Source organism: Leptonychotes weddellii, chromosome 9 (assembly GCF_054177405.1).
Source record: "Leptonychotes weddellii isolate Sample4059 chromosome 9, ASM5417740v2, whole genome shotgun sequence".
Classification (NCBI taxonomy): domain Eukaryota; kingdom Metazoa; phylum Chordata; class Mammalia; order Carnivora; family Phocidae; genus Leptonychotes; species Leptonychotes weddellii.
In genome coordinates this window covers 13,057,716-13,079,862 of record NC_138377.1, presented here as the reverse complement: position 1 = coordinate 13,079,862, position 22,147 = coordinate 13,057,716, and the positions used below count along the sequence as shown (strand labels likewise).

The 22,147-nt window shown below is 36.6% G+C and overlaps 1 protein-coding gene across 3 annotated transcripts in view; it reads right to left on the bottom strand.

Moving 5' to 3' along the window:
- EML5 (EMAP like 5) overlaps nt 1-22,147 on the bottom strand; it is a 159,060-nt gene that overhangs the window by 30,501 nt on the left and 106,412 nt on the right. For all 3 annotated transcript variants that reach the window (XM_081830082.1, XM_081830084.1, XM_081830083.1), the window contains 6 exons: nt 14,757-14,909; nt 13,903-14,034; nt 7,490-7,578; nt 6,237-6,413; nt 4,654-4,855; nt 3,649-3,775 (listed from right to left, as the gene is read on the bottom strand). In XM_081830082.1, the coding sequence (XP_081686208.1) occupies nt 3,649-3,775; nt 4,654-4,855; nt 6,237-6,413; nt 7,490-7,578; nt 13,903-14,034; nt 14,757-14,909 (880 nt within the window). The remainder of the gene's footprint in view (nt 1-3,648; nt 3,776-4,653; nt 4,856-6,236; nt 6,414-7,489; nt 7,579-13,902; nt 14,035-14,756; nt 14,910-22,147) is intronic.

Sequence of the window (22,147 nt, the reverse complement as noted above, 5' to 3'; positions counted from 1 at the left end):
GCATTTACCTATTGGTACCTTTTTTTTTTTTTCACTTCTAAAACAGACTTTTTCCACACTGTCCTGTTTCAGAAACTGCCTGAAGACATGTTCATCTCACTAAAGCTAGTTGTGAAAAGTGTCCCATAGAGTCCTTTTATGCATATACCATTTTATTAAACATACAAATATCATCATTGCCCTATGTTAATGTTTTTAAATGAAAGTATAAATATACATTAAATGAAGCTAACAGGCTTATAAACTGCATAATTTTTCACTGATAAATATGTGTGGCTATTTTTATAAACCTCTGAAACTTAAGGGATAACTAAAACTGTCTGGAGTTTGTTATAAAACCAAGTGATCATAATGAAGAACCTCAGCAGCACCCACATACTGCACATGTAAAATGCAACTTTTCTGTAGGGCTTAGTTCACTTTCTAATTTTTTCTTGACAAATACAGTTCCATGTTTTATAGGGGAAAAAATCAATACCTTAAAATATAATAAAGATCAAAACAGAACAAAGAATAAATAATGGAATAAAATATCTTATTTAATAAAACTTACCTTACTACCCCCTGCCTTTGAAAGGAACAAGGGAAAAAAAGAAACATTGATGATGAATAACATGCAGCAGTTAAGTAAACAGAATAAAGGAAACAGCAACAGAATTCTAAGGAAATACAAAATGCCTAAATTTTATGCTCCACTGTTCTGAGTATTTTTATTAAAAAATATTGGAAGTTTGATTGACAACTACTTTAAATATATACATAAGATTTGCTACAAAAAGAAAAACATAAAATTATTATAGTCATTTAGGAAAAAAGGCCTCACAAAAGTACCAACCAAGTAGAGCAGTTACCAATGTCATCCAAAACCTTTTAAGTGGATGTTTGACAAGCATTTGTTTTCAGTTTATAAAATGTTGTTTCATATTTGATAGCAATATTTTATTTAAAATACAAAAACATTATAGATAGACTATAATATCTCCTCACAAATTATGCAAAGTTGGTAAAAAGAAGTATCTTCATTTTTTTCTCCTTTGATAAATCTCTCATTTTATGAAAATAAAGACTCCTAGTTCTGAGTCATTTTGGACTCGGCCTCAGCATTTTCAAAAGAATTCAGCAGAGCTGAAATTATAAAATAAACTGAGAACAATGCAAAATAATTTCAAAAATAATTTTGAAAATGTTAGCTGTAAAAAATGCAAGCTAACAGCAAAGATTATGAAAGCATCAAGCATTTTTCACGAGCAGAAAAATACTTCCATCTGTCAGAATTTGGGTCACTTTATTAATAAAGGAAGAATTTTAAGTGTTTTACCATGAATGACAGACTGTAGATTAAAATTTGGTCACATTTTCTGATATACCTAATTTATCTGATATTTTTCTTAAAAAATAAATGAAAAAGATTTATGGGAATGTCTAGAGTTTCTTCCTCCCTATAGTACACTTTTCACTTTTCATTATCTGTGAGATATAATTTAAGTAATTTTAAGCACTATACTGCACATATTCTCACCAGAACATCCACATTTACAAACTTACATGTATTTCTCTGATTAATAAATATATAGATATTGTTTACTACTTTGTGGATATTTAATTTCAGAAACTGTTTAAATTTATTTCCCTCAGGTGACTCTCTATTTCATTTGCAGGGAGGGGTGGTAAAGATTACTACCTAAATTCTTTAATACATTTTGTTTCATTTTATAAAATACTCCATAAGTGAGTGACGGTAAGGCTCATTTAACCTCTAAGGAAACAGAGGCTTAGGAGGCAACAAATAGTTTTTCAAGGTGACACAAGAGGAAAATGATAAAAATTAGTATTTTAACCCATTTGTCTGACTCCAAAACCATGTTCTTTGCACTGTAAGATACTGCCTCCCACTAGATCACTTCAACCTTGAATCTTGATATTTAAATTATGGTATGCTCAGATTTCTTAAAACATCTAATTTATTTTAGTTTATTTTTTAATTTTTATTTTTTATTTTATTTTTAAAAAGATTTTATTATTTGTGAGAGAGAGAGAGCACAAGCAGGGGGAGCAGCAGGGAGAGGGAGAAGCAGGCTCCCCGCTGAGGAAGGAGCCCGATGCAGGACTAGATCCCTGGATCCTGGGATCATGACTTGAGCCAAAGGCAGACGTTTAACTGACTGAGCCACTCAGGTGTCCCAAAACATCTCTCTAATGTAATACTTTGCCTCTTTATACGTGATGACAAAATGGACAACTACCCCCTACCCCCTATCCGTAAAGGTGACGCCAATGCTATTATTTGGGTACTCATCAGCAAATGGGCACCTGGAAGAGGAGCTGTGGAGACATCATAACTCAACACTCCCCTTAGAACTTCTGTGGGAACCTGTGTGGCTAGTCAGTTCAGAGACCCTCTAGATCCCCCTTCTCCATCAGGAATATGCACCTCACCCTTCCAATTTCATTCTTCTCCCTGAATGTTAAGTCCGTAGTGCAAATTCAAACCCCTCTGCCAGTGCTTTCTTGTACTGTCATCTCTATCTAGCTGAGCCCCAGGAGTCTTCAGCACTACTCTCTCTGACTAGACATTCACTCGAATTTTCCACAAATTCTGTTCAATGTGAGTGAACTCCCTTTCATTTTTAAATTTTCCCTCAAATATTCTTACCAACTTCTCATAACAAAGTTTTCCTCAACACATCTTTGGACAGAAGAGGTCACTGCTGTTCCCACCTCCCACTCCTTCTTGTTTCCTCACTGCAGTTTCTGGATAATTTTTCCTTTATCAATTCTTAAAAATTCTTCACTTCTGAAGTCCATGTCACTCACTGATCCATACACCTCTTTACTGTCTTCCATATTCCCTAATGATTTTTAAAGCATCACATGATGTTAACAATTCCTCTCTTGATCTGTCATCTAACTCAGAGACTTTATTAAAACAGTTTTCTCTCCTTATAAAATTGCTGTTGGCACAGCCTTTAATTCTGATGTGCTGCTTCCAGACAAAGACCAGTAATTCCCATTCTCTAATGGGAAGCTATACTTCAATTTGCCTCTTGGAAAAATTTTTGTTTTTTTATTATTTTTTAAAGATTTTATTTATTTGACAGAGAGCACAAGAGAGCACAAACAGGGGGAGCAGTAGACTGAGAGGGAGAAGCAGACTCCCTGTGGAGCAGGGAGCCCAATGTGGGCTCGATCCCAGCTGGGATCATGACCTGAGCCGAAGGCAGACGCTTAACCATCTGAGCCACCTAGCCAATCCCGGTGAAATTTTCTATCCTTGATTAAAGGCACATGGATAAAAATGCCTTTTCAAAATTTAATCCTATCTCTGCTCAGGTGCTTCCTAAAACATACTTGGTATTGGATTCAAATTTTATTATTTCCTACAACCCTATCACATTTATTTATAAAAGTTAGCAAATAATATTCCTTTAATCATAGACACTTTGTATATTCCCTAAACTACTTGAAAGAGACAGTGTCACCACCAAAAAGTATTTAAGGACAAACACGTTTTCTAAGAGGTGCTGGGAGCTGGAAAATGCAAGAGTACCACTGCCACTTAGTTTTTACAAAAATTCATTCAGTTAAACAATTAATTCAATTTTAATACCAATATATTTTTCTTCATCTAGTTTTAAATTTGATTGTTACCTCTCATCAACTGAGGGTTCTTTTTGTTGCAAATGAGGCTTGACTCCAAACATTGGGCGAATATTTGTTGATAAGGCTCTAATGGTGTAACTGATTTCATTCTCCCTTGTAACATCACTGTCATAGCCTGCCATCAAAACATAAGAATTATTCTCTAAGTTGCAACTGAGGAGTTCTATTATGATCCTATAAATTGGATACAAGGATGTTCAACAATATGAAATAAGTTAAATTATGAAATAATTATGAATAATAAATTATGAAATATACAGCCAGTAAAAATTACATAGAATATTTAATATGTAACAATGTTTTTAAAGTATTACTAAGAGATAACAGCCTATTAAATTCAATATATCATTTTTGTTAAAAAATATAATGTATATAAATGCAAATACCCCTGTGGAAATACCTCAATATGTTAACAGACGTTACCTCTGAGTGGTCAAATTATGGATACTGTGTTTATTTTTATTGCAAAATGTATTTCCTAATTTTTCTGTAATGAGCTGGTATTATTTGTGTATTAGGAAAAATTAAAATCATTTTAAAATATGAGGTTCAATACCATAACAATTTTTTTTAAAGGTTTTATTTATTTGAGAGAGACAGAGCAAGCACGAGTGGGGGGAGAGGCAGAGGGAGAAGCAGACTCCCTGCTGAGCAGGGGGCCCGACGCAGGGCCTGATCCCAGGTCCCTGGGATCATGCCCCAAGTTGAAGGCAGACACCTAACCAACTGAGCCCCCCAGGCACCCCACCATAAAATTTATTTTAACAGTACTTACTTAAAGTAGGATTATCATACATTTGTAGACGAAGAATATTTAAGTCATCAATATATGCTAGTCTGTTATTTTTGAGGCATAAAACCAATTTTGTGTTAAACAGACCACAAACACTAAAATCACAATTATTCAAACATTATTATTACTTGTTTAACTGCTATAGTTTAAATCAGTTGTGCTAAATTGTGTTTTTATTAAAATATTTTAAAATGACATACCCCCATCTTCTTCCGAATCTGTATCAGATTCTTCACTATCACAAGGTCTTTTTTCTCGATAGCCCTCGATTTCATTTGTCCAAACCATTAAAGACATATCTGCACCTCCTAAGGTAACCAACATGCTGTCATCGTAAGTCCAGCGAACATTTGTGACATGTGTACTATGGGCCACATACCTCTTAAATTTTCCAAATTTTCCCTAAAGATGAAAAAAAAAAATTCAGAGTCTTTGAGAAATGTTACTACTTGAAAATGGTCCTATTCTTCAGGCATCTATACCATCTAGAAAGCTGAAAATGAAGTTTCTGACCAATAAATGCTTTATTGGAACACATTCTTACCAATTAAGGTTCTGCCACTTAAGTGTACCTAAAACAGGGATGTGTGGAATATTTCCTCAGGTGCCTGGGTTCTCTATGAGAATTTTTAAACTTGTTTTCATTTCAATGCTGATCTAAAAATATAAATATGAGCAGCTACTTAAGATCTATACCATAATATGATTTCGGTGCCCTATTTCAAATTTATGTTTATGTTCATGCCAGATTATAATATACAGCTGACCTTGAACAACACGGGTGTGAACTGCACAGTCCCTTATATGTAGATATTTTTTGATAAACACAGTATAGCACTGTAAATATATTTTCTCTTCCTTATTGTTATAATATTATTTTTGCAATAACATTTTCTTTTCTCTAGCTTGTTATAAGAATACAGTATATAATACATACAACATACAAAATATGTGTTGACTGTTTATGTTATTGGTGAGGTTTCCAGTCAACAGTAGGCTATTAGTAAAGTTTTTGGTGAGTCAATGGTTATATGCGGATTTTTGACTGTACAGGGATCGGTATCCCTAACCCCCACATTGTTCAAGCATCAACTGTATATCTGAATCAGTGACAAGAAATAAGTGCATCTGGACTTGATATATGAATTTTATTTTTGTGCTAAATGAAAGCCTAATATTTCCCGGTAGCTTGAATAGAGGAAAGCACTAAGAGAATTCAGTCATCACACAGCTCACCACATGGGCACAGAGTACTCCAAAAAGTCTGTGCAGTCTAGTTTCAGCAAAATAATATCATTCATTACATTGAATCAATGCTGTCTATTTTAGTTTTATAGGTATTGTATTTATAGTATTTTGGATCTAATGGTTGAAACATTTTAACCGACTGAGCCACCCAGGCGTCCCATGGTTGAAACATTTTAAACTTAAGGCTGTAAATATAAAGAGTTTGAGTTTACTGTTAATGGTATATATTTAATCAAATGAATACCAAAATTATTTAAGTTAGCATTAGGGATAAAAGAAATGTTTCCTCTAAAAAGGACATTTATATTACTCAATACTGAGAAACACTGTACAATATAACTTAAGGCACAGGATCATAAATTATAAGACTACTTCTAAATAAAAGCTATAAATGTCAAAAATAGTATATATAATTCTAAATCCTTCATATTACATACATAATATTCATATTACAACAACAAAATACTATGAAAGAGCATTACCTTAACCATTTTTATAATTATGATCATTAGGGGAGTTAAAGAAAAACACATACTTTTGCAGGATATCTAAATAACTTCACAAATCCCAAATCATCCCCAGTAGCTAGGATCATTTTGTCACTGGTGAGGCACGAGGCAGTTATGTCTGTGACTTCTCCAATTACTGGCCAAATTCCCTCACAGCATAAACCAAGCACACTTGTCCATGATGCCCAACAAATTTTTTCTACCTAAAAAGAAAAAAAAGGCTGTAAGTTTGTAATATCTAAACCTTAAAAACTGACAACAAAAATCTGAATATTTTTCTTTATAGTTATATATGTCACAAGTAAAATTAAAATTTTAATTATAACAGTTAAATTATTAGTTGTCTTGGTTTTGTAGCTTCCCAAGTCTGCTAATTCCTGTAGAAAATATTTAACATAACATTATTCAAGATGTACTTATTATCTATCCACTGTGTGTTCTAGATGCTGAGGATTCAGTGATAATAAATAAGACCATTTCTGCTCTTAGAATAATCAATAAATCTATACTTCATGTCTAAATTTCTAATACTTTAGAGGCTTGTTTTCCAATTAATCATTACTGGATATTAAGAACCTTTACTTAGAGTCTCTCTCGTCATTAAGCCACTTTCATATTCAATTTGTTTAGCCTCTCTTCCTTAGCCGTATCAAAAAATTTTGCTAATACTGTCAGTCACAAAAGGAAACACATTTTTTTTTTCTTTTCTTTAAACAGGAATTTGCCAACAAGCATCTTAGGCATATAGGTTTAAAAGATTTGACAGACATGCAGTGCTCCTATCTAAGATAGCATGTCTTCTAATTGCCTCCTATCCTTTGAGGAAAGTAACTGGATGGGAGCATACCTAGATGTAAAAGTTGATTTATTCCAACCCCCCTTTTTTTTAGAGAGCACGTGCATGTGCATGCAAGTGCAAGTGAGGGTGGGGTGGGGGCGGTGGGTGGGGAGAGGAGAGAGAGAATCTCAAGCAGGTTCCATGCTGGGCCTGACACAGGGCTCCATCTTACCACCCTGACATCATGACCTGAGCCAAAATCAAGAGTCAAATGCTTAACCAACTGAGCCACCGAGGCGCCCCTGTTTTATTCCTTTTCTTATACAGCATCTTTTCCTTTACTCATCTAATAGACTAGGGCAGAAAATAAACTCACAGAAAGAATAGCCATGATTTGAATAATGTGAGGACAGTCTTCATATGTAAATGACAAAAGGTGGCCATCAGTGTTCTAACCACTTAGTCATATCAACAACATTGCAAGCACTATTATCTTCCTACCTCCACACTGGGGATGGTTTGTTTTTTCCCTCTGGGAGCTTCAAAGAATAACTGTTCTTTAGCACCAGTGTTGACCTGTAAAAGCTTTCCTTAAAAAAAAAAATTAAAAATATATACATATATAAAATATATAGTTAATGGGATGTTTAACTTTTTAAAATATTTTCTTTCATAGTTTATTATATTTAAATTGTTTTATAATCGTAAAATTAAATTGTTTCATTAATGTAAAATGACAGAGTCAATCCTATTTAAAAGCATTCGGTGAACATTAGTGTTTTTACCACCTTTCTCCCATTAAATTCTTTTTAAAATTCCAGTGCAGATAACAGTGTTATATTAATTTCAGGTGTGCAATATAGTGATTCGACAATTCTACACATTACTCAGTGCTCCTCATGTAAGTGTACTCTTCATCCCCTTTGCCTATTTCACCCATCTTCCCATCCCCCCCTTTTTTTAAAGTTTTATTTATTCATTTTAAGTAATCTCTACACCCGACGTGGATCTCAAACTCCCAACACTGAGATCAAGAGTCACATGCTCTACCAACTGAGCCAGCCAGGCACCCCAGTATTTTATTATTTTTGGTGTAATTATAAGTGGAATCGTTTTCTTAATTTCTCTTTCTTCTGCCTCATTATTAGAGTATAGAAATGCAACGGATTTCTGTATATTGATTTTGTATCCTATGACCTTACTGAATATGTTTATCAGTTCTAGTAGTTTTTTGGTGGAGTCTTCAGGGTTTTCCATATATTGTATCGTATCCATATCATATCCATGCAAAGAGTAAAGTTTTACTTCTTCCTTAGCAATTTGGATCCTTTTTTTTCTTTTTCTTCTGTCATTGCTGTGGCTAGGACTTCTAATACTATGTTGAATAAAAGTGGTAAGAGTGGACATCCTTGTCTTGTTCCTGACCTTACAGGGAAAGCTCCCAGTTTTTCCCCATTAAGTATGATGTTAGCTGGGGTTTTTCACATATGGTCTTTATTATGTTGAGGTATGTTCCCTCTAAACCTATTCTGTTGAGGGTTTTCATCATGAACGGATATTGTACTTTATCAAATGCTTTTTCTATATTGAAATGATCATAAGGTTTTTATCCTTTCTCTTGTTGATGTAACAACTCATGTTGATTGATCTGCGAATATTAAACCCTGCTTGCATCCTAGGAATAAATTCCATGTGATTGAGAATGATTTTAATTACTGTTGGATTTGGTTTGCTAATATTTTATTGAGGATTACTGCATCTATGTTCATCAGAGATATTGGCCTGTAGTTCTTTTTGTGGTGTCTTTATCTGGTTTTGGTATCAAGGTAATGCTGGCCTCATAGAATGAATTTGGAAGCTTTCTTTCCTCTTCTATTTTTTGCAATAGTTTGAGAAGAACAGGTATTAACTCTTAAGTGTTTGACAGAATTCACCTGTGAAGCTGTCTGGTCCTGGGCTTTTGTTTGTTGGGAGTTTTTGGATTTCTGATTCAGTATCATTGCTGTTAATCAGTCTGTTCAAACTTTCTATTTCTTCCTGTTTCAGTTTTGATAGGTTATATGTTTTTAGGAATTTATCCGCGTCTTCTAGGTTGTCATATTGTTTGGCATATTATTTTTCATACTATTCTCTTACAATCCTTTGTATTTTTATGGTGTCAGTTATCATTTCTCCTCTTTCACTTCTGATTTTGTTTGAGCTCTCGTTTTTTGTTTTTTTTTTTTCCTTTTTGGATGAACTTGGCTAGAGGTTTAGCAATTTTGTTGATCTTTTCAAAGAACTAGCTCCTGATTTTCATTGACGTAGTCGTTTCTTTAGTTTCTCTTTTGTTTATTTCTGCTCTAATCTTATTATTTCCTTCCTTCTGCTGGATTTGGGTTTTGTTTGTTCTTCTTTTTCTATCTTCTTTAGGTGTAGGGTTAGGGTGTTTGAGATTTTTCTTGCTACTTTTAGAACTGCTTTTGCTGCATACCAAAGATTCTGGATTATTGTGTTTTCATTTTCATTGTCTGCATGTATTTTTAAATTTCTTCTTTGATTTCTTGGTTGACCCAATCATTGTTTAGTAGCATATTATTTAGCCTCCATGTACTAGTATTCTTTCCAGTTTTTTTTTTTTTTTCTTTTCTTGCGGTTGATTTCTGGTTTTATGGCATTATGGTCAGAAAAGATGCATGGTATGATTTCAAACTTTTTGAATTATTGAGACTTGTTTTGTGTCCTAATATGTTATCTATCCTGGAGAATGTTTGATATGCACTTGAAAATAATGTGTATTCTGTTTTAGGATGGAATGATCTAAATATATCTGTTAAATCCATCTGGTCCGGTGTCATTCAAAGCCACTGTCTCCTTGTTGATTTCGTTTGGATCTATCCATTGATGTTAAGTGGGATGCTAAAGTCCCCCACTATTATTGTATTACTATCAATTACCTCTTTTATGTTTGTTATTGTTTTATGTAGTTAGGTACTCCCATGATGGGTGCAGAAATATTTACAATTGTTATATCTTCTTGTTGGATTGTTCCCTTTATGAATACATACATCCTTCTTTGCCTCTTGTTACAGTTTTTTAAAGTCTATTTTGTCCTGGCTTTCTTTTCACTTCCATTTGCATAAGAAACGGTTTTCCATTCCTTCACTTTCTTTTTTTTTTAATTTAAATTCAATTAGCCAACATATAGTACATCATTAGTTTCAGATGTAGTGTTCAATAATTCATCAGTTGCATATAACACCCAGTGCTCATCACATCACCATTCCTTTTCAAGCTGCATGTGTCCTTAGGTCTGAAATGAGTCTCTTATAGGCAGCATACAGATGGGTCTTGCTTTTTTATCCATTCTGTCACCCTAGTCTTTTGATTGGAGTATTTGTCCATTTATATTCAAGGTAATTATTGATAGGTAGGTACTTATTGCAATTTTGTTACTTGTTTGTGGTTGATTTTGTAGTTCTTCTCTGTTCCTTTCTTCGCTCACTCTGTTTTCTCATGGTTTGCTGGCTTTCTTTAGTGATATACTTGGATTCCCCTCTATTTTTTACATATCTACTACTGGGTTTTGATTTGCTGTTACCATTAGGTTTGTATATAACATCTTATGCCTACAGCAGTCTATTTTAAGTTGATGGTCGCTTAAGTTTGAACTCATTCTTTACTCCTCTCCCCGCTTCCCTATTTTAGGTATATGGTGTCATACTTTCCCTTCCTTTTCTCTTATAAATCCTTTGACTGATTTTTATAGAAATATTTAATTTTACTGCTTTTGTGCTTCCTACTTTTCTTACTCTAATTTATGGTCTTTTCGTTCCACTCAGAGTCCCCTATAATAATTCATGGAGGGCTGGTTTAGTGGTCATAAATCCCTTTAATTTCTGTTTGTCTGGGAAACTCTTTATCTCTCCTTCTATTCTGAGTGATAGCCTTGCTGGATAGAGTATTCTTGGCTGCAGGTTTTTTTCTTTCAGCACTCTGAATATATTATGCCATTCCCTTCTGGCCTGCAAAATGTCTGCTGAAAAATCAGCTGATAGCCTTATGGGATTTCTCTTGTATGTAAAGGTCATCTTTTCTCTTGCTGCTCTTAAAATCTTCTCTTTATCACTCCTTTTTGCCATTTTAATTACTCTGTGTCTTGGTGTGAACCTCCTTGGGTTGGTTTTGCTGGGGGCTTTCTGCATCTTCTGGATCTGGATTTCTGTTTCCTTTCCCAGATTTGGGAAGCTTGCAGCTATTATTTCTTCAAATAAATTTTATTCCTCCCTTTCTCTTCTCCTTCTGGGATCCCTGTAATGCAAATGTTATTACTCTTAATGGTGTCACTGAGTTCCCTAAGTCTGTTTTCATTTATTATTACTATTTTTTCTCTCTCCTGTTCAGCTTGATTGTTTTCCATTATTATGTCCTCCAGGTCACAGATCCACACTTCTGCTTTCTCTAGTGTACTATTTATTCCATCTAGTGTATTTTTAATTTCATTTATTGAGCTCTTCATTTCTGATCGGTTCTTTTTTATGTTTTCTATTTCTTCATTAAGGTCCTTATCGAGGTCATCTACTCTTTGTTCAAGTCCATTGTGTATCTTTATGACCATTACTTTAACTTCTCTATCAGGCATGTTCATCATCTCCATTTTGTTTAGTTCTCTTGCTATGATTTTGTCCTCTTCTTTCAACTGGGACATGTTCCTGTCTCCTCATGTTGTCTAATTCTCTGTGTTTCTTTTTTTTTTTTTTTAAGATTTTTTTTTTTTATTCTTATGTTAATCCCCATACATTACATCATTAGTTTTAGATGAAGTGTTCCATGATAATTCTCTGTGTTTCTATGTGTTAGGAAAGTCAGCTACGTTTCCTGCTCTTGCAAGTAGTGGCCTTATTGAAAAGAGGTCCTGTGGTGCCCTGTAGCACCATGTGCCCTGTTTACCAGAACCTGGTGTTTCAGAAGTGTCTCCTGTGTGTGTTGTGTGTGTCCTAGTGTTGGTGCTGAGCAGCTTTTGCCTTTAGTCCAGTCATCTGCAATGGCTCTCTTTGCTGATCGTGGACAGGTTTATCCCTGTGTTGTTAATAGGCCAGTCTGGGGCCATCCTGGGCTTGAGTTGAGTCAGACCAGGTTTTTGCCAGAGATGTAGTAGCACCAAACTGCAGGGCACTTTCCCTTGAGAAGCTTTCATAGGTGGGCAGGGCTTGCAGTCACATGAGAGGTCTGCCCCCAGCCCACTGCTGGGGCTGCAGTTGGACTAGCATGTATGGTTATCTTCTTCTCTCCCCAGAGTTAGGAGTCTCTTTGGAGTGGTGCTGGTCCCTGTCAGGGCTGCTTGCACCCTGCCGGAATTGTGGATTACTCTGGATGGGCTCCTGCCAAGGGTGTATTGGAGGGGGCGTGTCCCCAGGAGCAAGCAGTGGTCGGGGGTATGGTGTGAGCAAGGTTTGTGCGGGTCTGCTGTGGGAGAAGACCTGGAACCCAGGTCTGGCTGGAGAGGATGTGTCTGCAGAATGTAGGGGCAAGTTAGATGGAAAGTGTTCCTGCTTCACTGATTCTTGTAGGTAACCCTGCGTCTAGGCTAGGGACAGGGGAGGGAAATGGCGCCTGCCCCCTCTTTTGTTCTTAGTTTCCCAACTCACATGCTCTAAGATTAGTAAACAAATCTCCTTTCCACGTACCCCAGGTGTTTTCCAAACTGCTGCTTCTAGGGCTGTTGTTATGCTGTGTCTTTAAGGGTGGAGACTCCGTTTCCTCTCACTCTCCTGGCTCTCCCAGAGCCAAACCGGCTGATTTTTAAAATTCTAGGTGTAAGCCTAGAACTAATTGTAAGAACTTGTGGAATTCAACCCCTCTGGTTTTCAAAGCCAAATGTTTTATCTCTTCCCTGTGGGCTTCCCACTGTGATTGTCTGTTTCTTTCCCCTCTCCATGCCCGCAGTGTCCCTTCTCCCTCCTGCAGACAGTCCTGTGAATCCATTTAGCTCCCAACTGCATCTCCATTCTTCCTATCCTCTTCATGTGGCCTCTTCTCTACGTTTAGCTGTGGAGAATCTGTTCTGCCAGGCTTCAGGTCATTTTCTGGGTTATTTACACTGATGTGGGTGTTAGTTTTATCTGAGACAAGGTGAGTCTAGCACCCTCCTACTCTGCCATCTTCCCCAGAAGTAGAATGTTTAACTTTTATGGGAAAAATTAAGCTTAAACATAAAAACCATTTTCCTCACAGTCAACCACATAAGTAATTCATAAATGGTTTAATTTTTGTGTATGTATATACATAAAAACTATTTCTGTTGTTACACATATAAAAAAACCCTAGAAATAAATTTGAGGATTTTTTAAAAAAGCTTTTTGTTTAATTATGTTTGGAAAAACTTTAACAATACTAGATTTATGTAAATGAATCCATGAAACAAAACTATAGAGCATTTAACATATTTAGCATTTATCTAAATTATTAAACACTGCCATGTGCAATGCATTCTACTGAAAAAACAAAGACACTCATTAAATTCTGTATGTTATACAATTGTGATTATTTTTAAGAAATGCGTTTTATTGAATGATGGGGAAAGGACATTAAAATCCTCATTAATGTATCTATTTTCCAAATTTTCAATTATTATTTATACTAAGCTTATCTGACAAGAGCCACAACAAATGACTAAAAAATTTTACATAATATTTAATTTACTTTACAAATTAAAGAATTTGCCACTTACTGTACTATCTCTTGAATTATATTGGAAGTATTGAAAAATCTAAACTCACAGCATTCACCTTCAGATGTGAAATAAAGGAGTGGAAAGTAATTTTGAGAATGTGTCTCACAATGATTCTGAACTCATCTGTTGAATCACTGTTTCTCTAAAATGGCTATACTAAATCAAATGGGACTTTTACCAAATAGGTTGTTTAAATTCTTACCTCTAATGTCCCAATCAACATGAGTTATGTAACTGGTAGCGCCTTTGCATATTCCTACTCGTTTACTACTCATCACATTGTATATATCTATAAAACTGTCGTGGGATGCTACTGCAAGGTATTTCCCAGAACCTATAACAGAAACATATTTGCTTGAGATTTTCTATCTTTAGAAATATTTTTTACATTCTACAACTAGAGTTAATTTTCTTAACATTTTTTTGGAGGAACTCTTAGGTGTTTTGTAAATTATAACAAAACCTGTATCAAGTAATAATCTGTATTTTTTCAAGCATATTATGACTAACAAAATAAAATGTTTTCTTTAGTGTAGTGAGACAGTTCAATGGAAAGAAAAGGCCAAAAATTATATATCATATAATACAGTTTGTGTTTAACTAAAAAAGGTTTTTTAAAAAGCCCTCTAAATTTAGAAAAAATGGAAGTAAACCAACATAAGTAAATTTTGCCTTAATGTTAGTAATTCCCACATTACAGTGGGTTTCTTCAGAGATAATACCACAGAAATTGCTAAAGCAAAATTAGTGCAAAATTTCAAAAGTATTAAGAATATAATGAAGACAGTCACCCAATCCTTCTATGTTAGAAATGAGGAAACTGAAACTCAGAACAGTTCCTTGGCTTGAGCCTATTTATTTAGTGACAGAATTGGTATTAAGCTGGATATTTTGCCACTGATCTAATTCAGGAATTTTACCTTTTACCATACTGTCTTTTCTCTCAAAAAATTAAAATTCCAAGATAAAATAATGGTTAATAAAAATTACATATTGATATATTTGCCCACGGCCACCCCAAGTTAATAATCAAATATGATTTCAATGATACCTTACCTGGTGAAAATCGAATATCTGAAATAATATCTTTTCTGTGGTGAAAAGACACAAGATCCTCTAGAGTATCTGCATTTGCCATTAAGAAACTTCCATCATTCAGACCTACAGCTAAAGCTTTACCATCAGGAGAAAAACAGCAACATCTCCCACCTAAAAAGAGAGAGAGAGTATATATCAGGCAATTTTCTTCTATTTAAAAAAATTATGTGCTTAAGGAACCTTTAATTTCAAAGAGAATTCCTGTATTTATTATGGCCTCAAATCAATATTCAAAAGCAGTCAAGGGATGCAGGCAACAAAGTTTTCTACTGAAATCAGTGGTTTGAAATTCTAAGCAATAATTAATACAAACCATTTCCCTCTTCTGAATGTAACAAAAGTACTAATGTTTAAAAACTTAAAAAATCAAGTTGATGAGAAAGAATGAGAGATTTTAACATAAAAAGCCAATGACATGTGGAAATGTCTTTTAGTGGGAGGTTGCTACCTCTGTAGTTTCTATCCAACAAATCAGAAATGTAAGGAATAAGTCCATTTTTATAAAAATGCTTTCAAATTTGAAAAAATATGAAAATATTTTTGATATATATTTGATATAATATGAAAATTATTAAACCTAGGAAGATCTATCCATGCATGAAAGATCTAACCATGCATGAAGAAATAATGATGCTAATATTATTAATTTAAAAAAATAAGGGTTAATATATATTGGGAAATAAACAAAAATGGGCTTGTCCTGACAGCAAGGGATATGGCAGACATATTCAAAAGCCCTAAGACTTTTGGTGTCTTGCATAAAATTTGGAGAGGGAGGGATGGGGTACAGCTGTCACAGAATGAAAAGTTACAGAATGAATTGAGAACAAGTCATTTATTTATCTTTTAATTATCAAGAACATAATGAAGAAATCTGGAAGTATTTCTGATATTTAAGAGATGATGGCAACCTGGAGCAGGGTAGCTGGAGTGGAGGTGATGAGAAAGGTTAGGATTTGGATATTCTGAAGATAGAGCTGGCAGGACTCTGACTAAAGGGAGGAGCGCAGGAGAAAAAGATAAAATCAAGGATATTTTTTTTTTGAATGGTGATGTCATTTACCAAGAAGGAAAAAACTAGAGGAGGTCCAAGTGTTCATTTTTTTTTTTTTTCAAGTGTTCAGTTTTGTACCCATAAAGTTAAGGATACCTATGAGAAATTCAAGTGAAGACATCAAGAAGGCAGTGTGGTATAATTACACTTCTCTGGAGCTCAAGAGAGAAGACTAGACTAGAGATATAAATATGGGAGACAGTAGCATACAGACAGTAGTCACAGTCATGAGCTGGATAAAAGCTTGTTATTAATTTATTGCCTCTCAGCTCCAAATTCACCCTTTTCTTTCGGGCTATGTGATACTAGAACTAGGCCCTATAGACATTTTTCCTTTTCCAGCTACTTTGATTTTGTCCAGTAGAGGGTACTGGAAGGTCCTTGCAAGGCCAAAGAAGAAGGAAGGGATTTTTCTTTCTCCTAGTGTGCTGGAACCGGGAGAGCAGATTAACAACAGGGCAAGGGTAGGTATGGGGGCTGGGGCTGGGATGAGATTTTTTTTCTGCCACCATAGCAAAAGATTTCCTAGACTAGCCCTCTGGCAAGTTTCTTTTCTATGGCACCCACATCTCTCCAAAGAGATCTGAATCTCAGCCGGGGAAAGAGGAAGGGGTCCTTCCTTAATCAGCACCCACCAATCTACAGGTGGCAGCTTTCTGCAGTTTGCTTCTATACTCCTTAGAATCCTCTTTACCCCTTTTAGTAATCACCTTTTATTGGTTAACAACACTTATTCAATATTAAATTTTCCCTATTCCAACTTACTAAGGTCGTTTCTGTTTCTTGATTGGAATAGAATTGGTACTGAAGTAGTCACAGGAGACAGATCATTAAAGATGGGATTTTTGGAATTGGTTGAGTCATGCCTTTGGGTTTAAGCACAGTGCTGAGCCCTTGCCAACGGGAAATGGGATGTTAGTAATCCAGGGTATATGTATGGGCATAACAATCAAGTTATCTCCTGCAGTTAATTGAAGTAAAATGCCCTCGGAGTCCAAGAGGCTGCTGCCTTTGACCATTACAAAAAGAATGATGACTGCAAGGACTATGCTGTGCAAAAGATTCCACTGAGTGCATGGAACATTTAACAGAAAGAAGTAACAAACTCAGATCCTTAAACTCTCAGCACGAGTCACGGTCTGACTAGAGACCATGGGCTGATGTTGCTAAAAATTAAACACAAAACTTTTGTGTTTAACTGTGTAGGTTGCAAATTTACAATGTCAGCTGAATTCCCAGTTTCACCAAGTTTCTTATGTGATGGGGCACTGATTGGGAAGGAAGGAACTTTGAACTGTGGAATGGGAGCATCTGGTTAGATTCAGACAAAACTGAAAATCTTGAACTTCTGTGTTTATTCTGAGTCTCACGGCCAGCGCCAAGTTTGCTCTCCTGTGCCTGGGAAGACTGACCTTCTGGGGTAGATGCCTTGCAGGGGATGTTTAGCCTTCTGAAGAACTATCACAACCACTTCTCTGCTGTCGCTAGACCCCTACCTTGGATCAAATCTCAGCATGCTCTAGGGCAGAGGTCGGCAACAAACCTTTTCTTAAAGGACCAGAGAGTAAATATTTTCAGCGTTGCAGGCCATATGGTCTCTGTCACTACTACTCAACTCTGCTACTGTAGTACAAAAGCAGACCTAGACAATACATAAATGAATGGACATGGTTGTGTCCCAATAAAATATTATTTACATAATCAGGAGGTGGGCTGGATTTGCTGACCTCTCATATAGAGGAAGGGATCCAAAAGCTTAGGGAGGTAAGAATGTTGAAGTAGATTTCTCATATGCAACCTGTATACTTGCCCACCAACTACATTGCCCCCCAAAGTCTAGAAAACAGTCCCTTTGAAAGCATTGAGAAATACATTAATCAAGGGCAACATCTACATCTTTGAAAAGCTCTGTGATGTCCTCCTATGTAGATCAGGAAAGGGAGATGTTTCCATTAATATGGGCTCCCTGATTCAATAGGGATCATCTAGGAAAAGCAGAAGCCAAGTAGCAGCACTTAAAAGACAGAGCAGATTCTTTTACCAAAAAGGGGATTAGGAATGTCCTAATAATCAGAATGTTTTGGCCTGTGGAGATTTCTGTTGGTGACTAATCAATCATGGTGTCTGCAGGAATGAAATAGATGAGTAGACTAGATTAGTGTTTGATCTATATAATAGAAAAAACTCCAGACCTGGTGGCTAAAAAACCTGACTTCAGTTACCATAATGGAAAGTCACAGATTCTTAGCCTGTTTTCAGACCTGAGCCAATTCATATACTCAGAGCCCCTTGATTAAAGGGAAGGCTAAGTCCCATTGAGAAGGACCCTGTAGCAATGCCACAGTATATTAAGTAAATCTTTCTCCAACAATCAGTGGTCACAAATGGTTCAACTGAAGAAAAGGAAATACTCAAATGTTCAGGAATTAGTAAACAGGCGCTCTGAACTAACACTAATTCTGTGGATTCCATCCAATTCCTGAATTGTAACAGATACACTTGGCAACTTGTAGAATCCACTAGATTGGCTCTGTGATCCATGGGATAAGGGTCATTACAACAGGAAGAAATAAGTGCAAACTCCTGGAAATTCCTCTCTCAAGATCATAAATTAGATGCAAAACTGCAAGCCTGAGAATTGCAAAAATTAATGGCATTACCAAAGACTGAAAATATGCACTAGTGAAAACACCTATCACATTTAAACTTGACTGTCTGGTCTATGTGAAATAAGATGGATTTTATTTTAATTTTTTTTAAAGATTTATTTTAGAGACAGAGAGAGAGAGAGACCCCCACCACACTCTCACTTTCTTTCTTTCTCAGGGGCAGAGGGAGAGGAAGAAAAGCAGACTCCCTGCTGAGTGTGGAGCCCGATTTGGGGCTCGATCGCAGGACCCTGAGATCATGACCTGAGCTGAAATCAAGAGTTGAATGCTTAACCAACTGAGCTATCCAGGCGCCCCTAAGATGAATTTTAGATACTAACTATGATAATAAATTTAATCAGGTAGCGATGCTAACTGAAGATACTCTTTCAGATCTTTACCAGCACAAACAAACATAGCCCTTAACATTTTGCATGCAGTTATTGCGCTGGTTAAAGCTTTTTTTCTCCACCCCCAATCTGTAAGGACCAGCAGGGTAGTCTGCTTTTACCTGGCTTGTATCTGTGCACACCTTCAAAGCCTTGCCTCAGGGCTATTCAACTCTCCTGTTTTTTGTTTTTTTGCCATAGTATAGTCCACAGAGATCCTGATCATCTTGACATTCCACAAAACATCTCAATGGTCCACTACATTGATGACATTATGCAGAATGGATCTGGGGAGCAGGAAGCAACAAGTACTTTAGATGTCTTAGTAAGACATAACTGAATCAAGAGAGTGGAAGATAATTACCACAAAAATTAAGGGACCTGCCACTTCAGTGAAGCTTCTGGGGATCCAATGATATGGAATACGTCAAGATATTCCCTTTAAAGTGAAAGGTTGCTACACCTTCCAAAACCTACCACAAACAAAAGGAGTAAAATGTCTGTAATGCCTTTTGGAAGCCTACACATTTGAGTGAGCTGCTTCTACCCCTTTATCAAGTCACTTAAAAGGCTTCCAGGGGACTAGAACAAGAGGAGGCAAGCTAATCTTCCACTTGGGCCTTATAATCTAGCAAATTCAATGATACTCAAAGTGTCTGTGGTAAACAAGGATGCTATATGAAGCCTCTGGAAAGCTAGTAAAGGAGAATTGTACTACAGATCTCTTAGATTTGGGAGAAAATTCCATACCCTCCGTTACAGATACCTATTTTCCCTTTGAGAAGATGTTTTGGCCTTGCTACTAGGCCTTGGTAGAGAGTAAATGCCTAACTATGGGATATCAGGTGACTATGTGTCCTAAGTAGCAATCTATGATCAAATGGAAATGGTATATAAAAGAACAGTCTTCCACAGATCTGGAAGTCAGAAGTAATTTGCACGAACAAGTGGCTCAGAATCCAACAATAATCCCTGCTACAATACCTCTTCTCTCTCTCAATCTATACCTATGGCCTCACAGGTATTCATTAACAATCAGTTGACTGAGGAAAAAAAAACTTGAGCCAGATTTACAGATGTTCCTATACAGTATATGTTGGTATCCACCTGGAATCACTATAGCTCCACTCAGGGGTGACCCTGAAGGATAGCAGTAAAGGTAAAATTTCACAATGGGTAGCACTTCAAGCAGTACATTTGGTTTTCCACTTTTGTGGTGAAAGATGACCAGATGGACAGATTTACACTGACTCATTAGCATCTGTTAACTATTTGGATGATCAGTTGAGGACTGGATTCTTTCAGGATTAGAAGATTAGAGACAAGGAAATCTGGAAAATGAAACTTTCAGAAAGGGCAAAGGATATGAAGATTTTTGTGTCCTACGGAATGCCAAACAAAAGTGTCCACTACGGAGGAGACTCTCAGTGATCAGGAGGACAAAATACTATGCTCTGTGGACCTCAGAGAAGCGTCTTCTTCTAGCCAGCTAGCACTTACTCAGTGGGCCCGTGGAGGCAAGGACAGTGTTTATGTTTGACTTAGAAAACATGGACTTTCTTTTCCAAGGTTATCTTGCTACCACTACCACTGAGTGTCTAATCTGCTAACAGTAGAGACCAAGTGAACGAACTTCTGCTATAACACCATTCCCCAGGGAGACCAACCAGCCAGCTGGTAGCAAGCTGATTATATTGGACCTCTTCCATTATGGAGGAGGCAAAGATTCATCCTTACTAGAATAGACATGAATTCTGGATTTGCCTTCCCTGACCATTATGATTCTGCTAGCACCACCATCCATGGACACATGGGACGCCTTTTCCACCATCACCAAATTTCATGCTTCTGATCAAGGAACCTATAGCAAAAAATGTCCAGCATTAGACTCATACCCATGGAATTAACTAGTTTTATCACAATTCCCACTACTCAGAAAAAGCTACTAGAACAATTAATTAACAGTGGAATGGCTTACTGAAAACTAATTTATGGCATCATCTGGGAAACAATACCGTCAAAGACTGGGATTTTGTCTTACAGGATGCAATATACGCTTTGAATCATAGACCATTACATGGTGCTGTAGACCTCATAGCCTGATTACATGGGTCTGGAAATCAAGAAGTGGAAGTGGGAGTGACTCTTCTCACCATTCAATCTAATAACGAACTTGCACAATTTTGTTTTGCATCTTGGCAACTCTGAGTTCTGCTGATTTAGTCTTATCTCCCAAGAGCAGGGAGAATTCTTTCACCAGGGGACAGAATGCTTCCTCTGAATGAGAAGGTGAGACTGCCACCTGGTCATGTTGGGCTCCTTATGCCAGTGAAACAACAAGCAAAGGGGCCGTTATTCTTCCAGCTGGAGTAATTGATCCCAACTGCAGAGGGGAAACTGAGTTATTGCTACACACCGAGGGCAAAGGGGACTATATCTGGAACCCAGGGGGACTCATTGGGACGTTTCTTAGTCTTCCATAACCAATGGTAAAACTTAATGGAACAGCAACCAGGGAAAAAAACAGGTAGAGATACTGAGATTTTATATCATTTAGCAATACAGGTTTGGGTTACCCCATGAGCCAAATAACTCCAACCACCTGAGGTTCTGGCTAAGGACAAAGAAAATATTGGGGTGCCTGGGTGGCTCAGTTGTTAAGCATCTGCCTTCGGCTCAGGTCATGGTCCCAGAGTCCTGGGATCAAGCTCCCGCATCGGGCTCCCTGCTCAGTGGGGAGTCTGCCTCTCCCTCTCCCACTCCCCCTGCTTGTGTTCCTGCTCTCGCTATCTCTCTGTCAAATAAATAAAATCTTTTAAAAAAAAAAAGGACAGGGGCGCCTGAGTGGCTCGTCATTAAGCGTCTGCCTTTGGCTCAGGTTATGATCCCAGGGTTCTGGGATCGAGCCCTGCATTGGGCTCCCTGCTCCGCGGGAAGCCTGCTTCTCCCTCTCCCACTCCCTCTGCTTGTGTTCCCTCTCTCGCTGTGTCTCTCTCTGTCAAATAAATTAAATCTTTAAAAAAAAAAAAAAAGGACAAAGAAAATATGAAATGGGTAATAGAAAAAGGAAGTCAGAGATATCAACCACAGCCCATAACCAGTTATGGAAACAGGGACTATACATAAACGCTTATTATGTGTATACATAAACTATTTCTTTTTTTAAAAATTTTTTTTTTGGAAGATTTTATTTATTCACTTGACAGAGAAACACAGCAAGAGAGGGAACACAAGCAGGGGGAATGGGAGAGGGAGAAG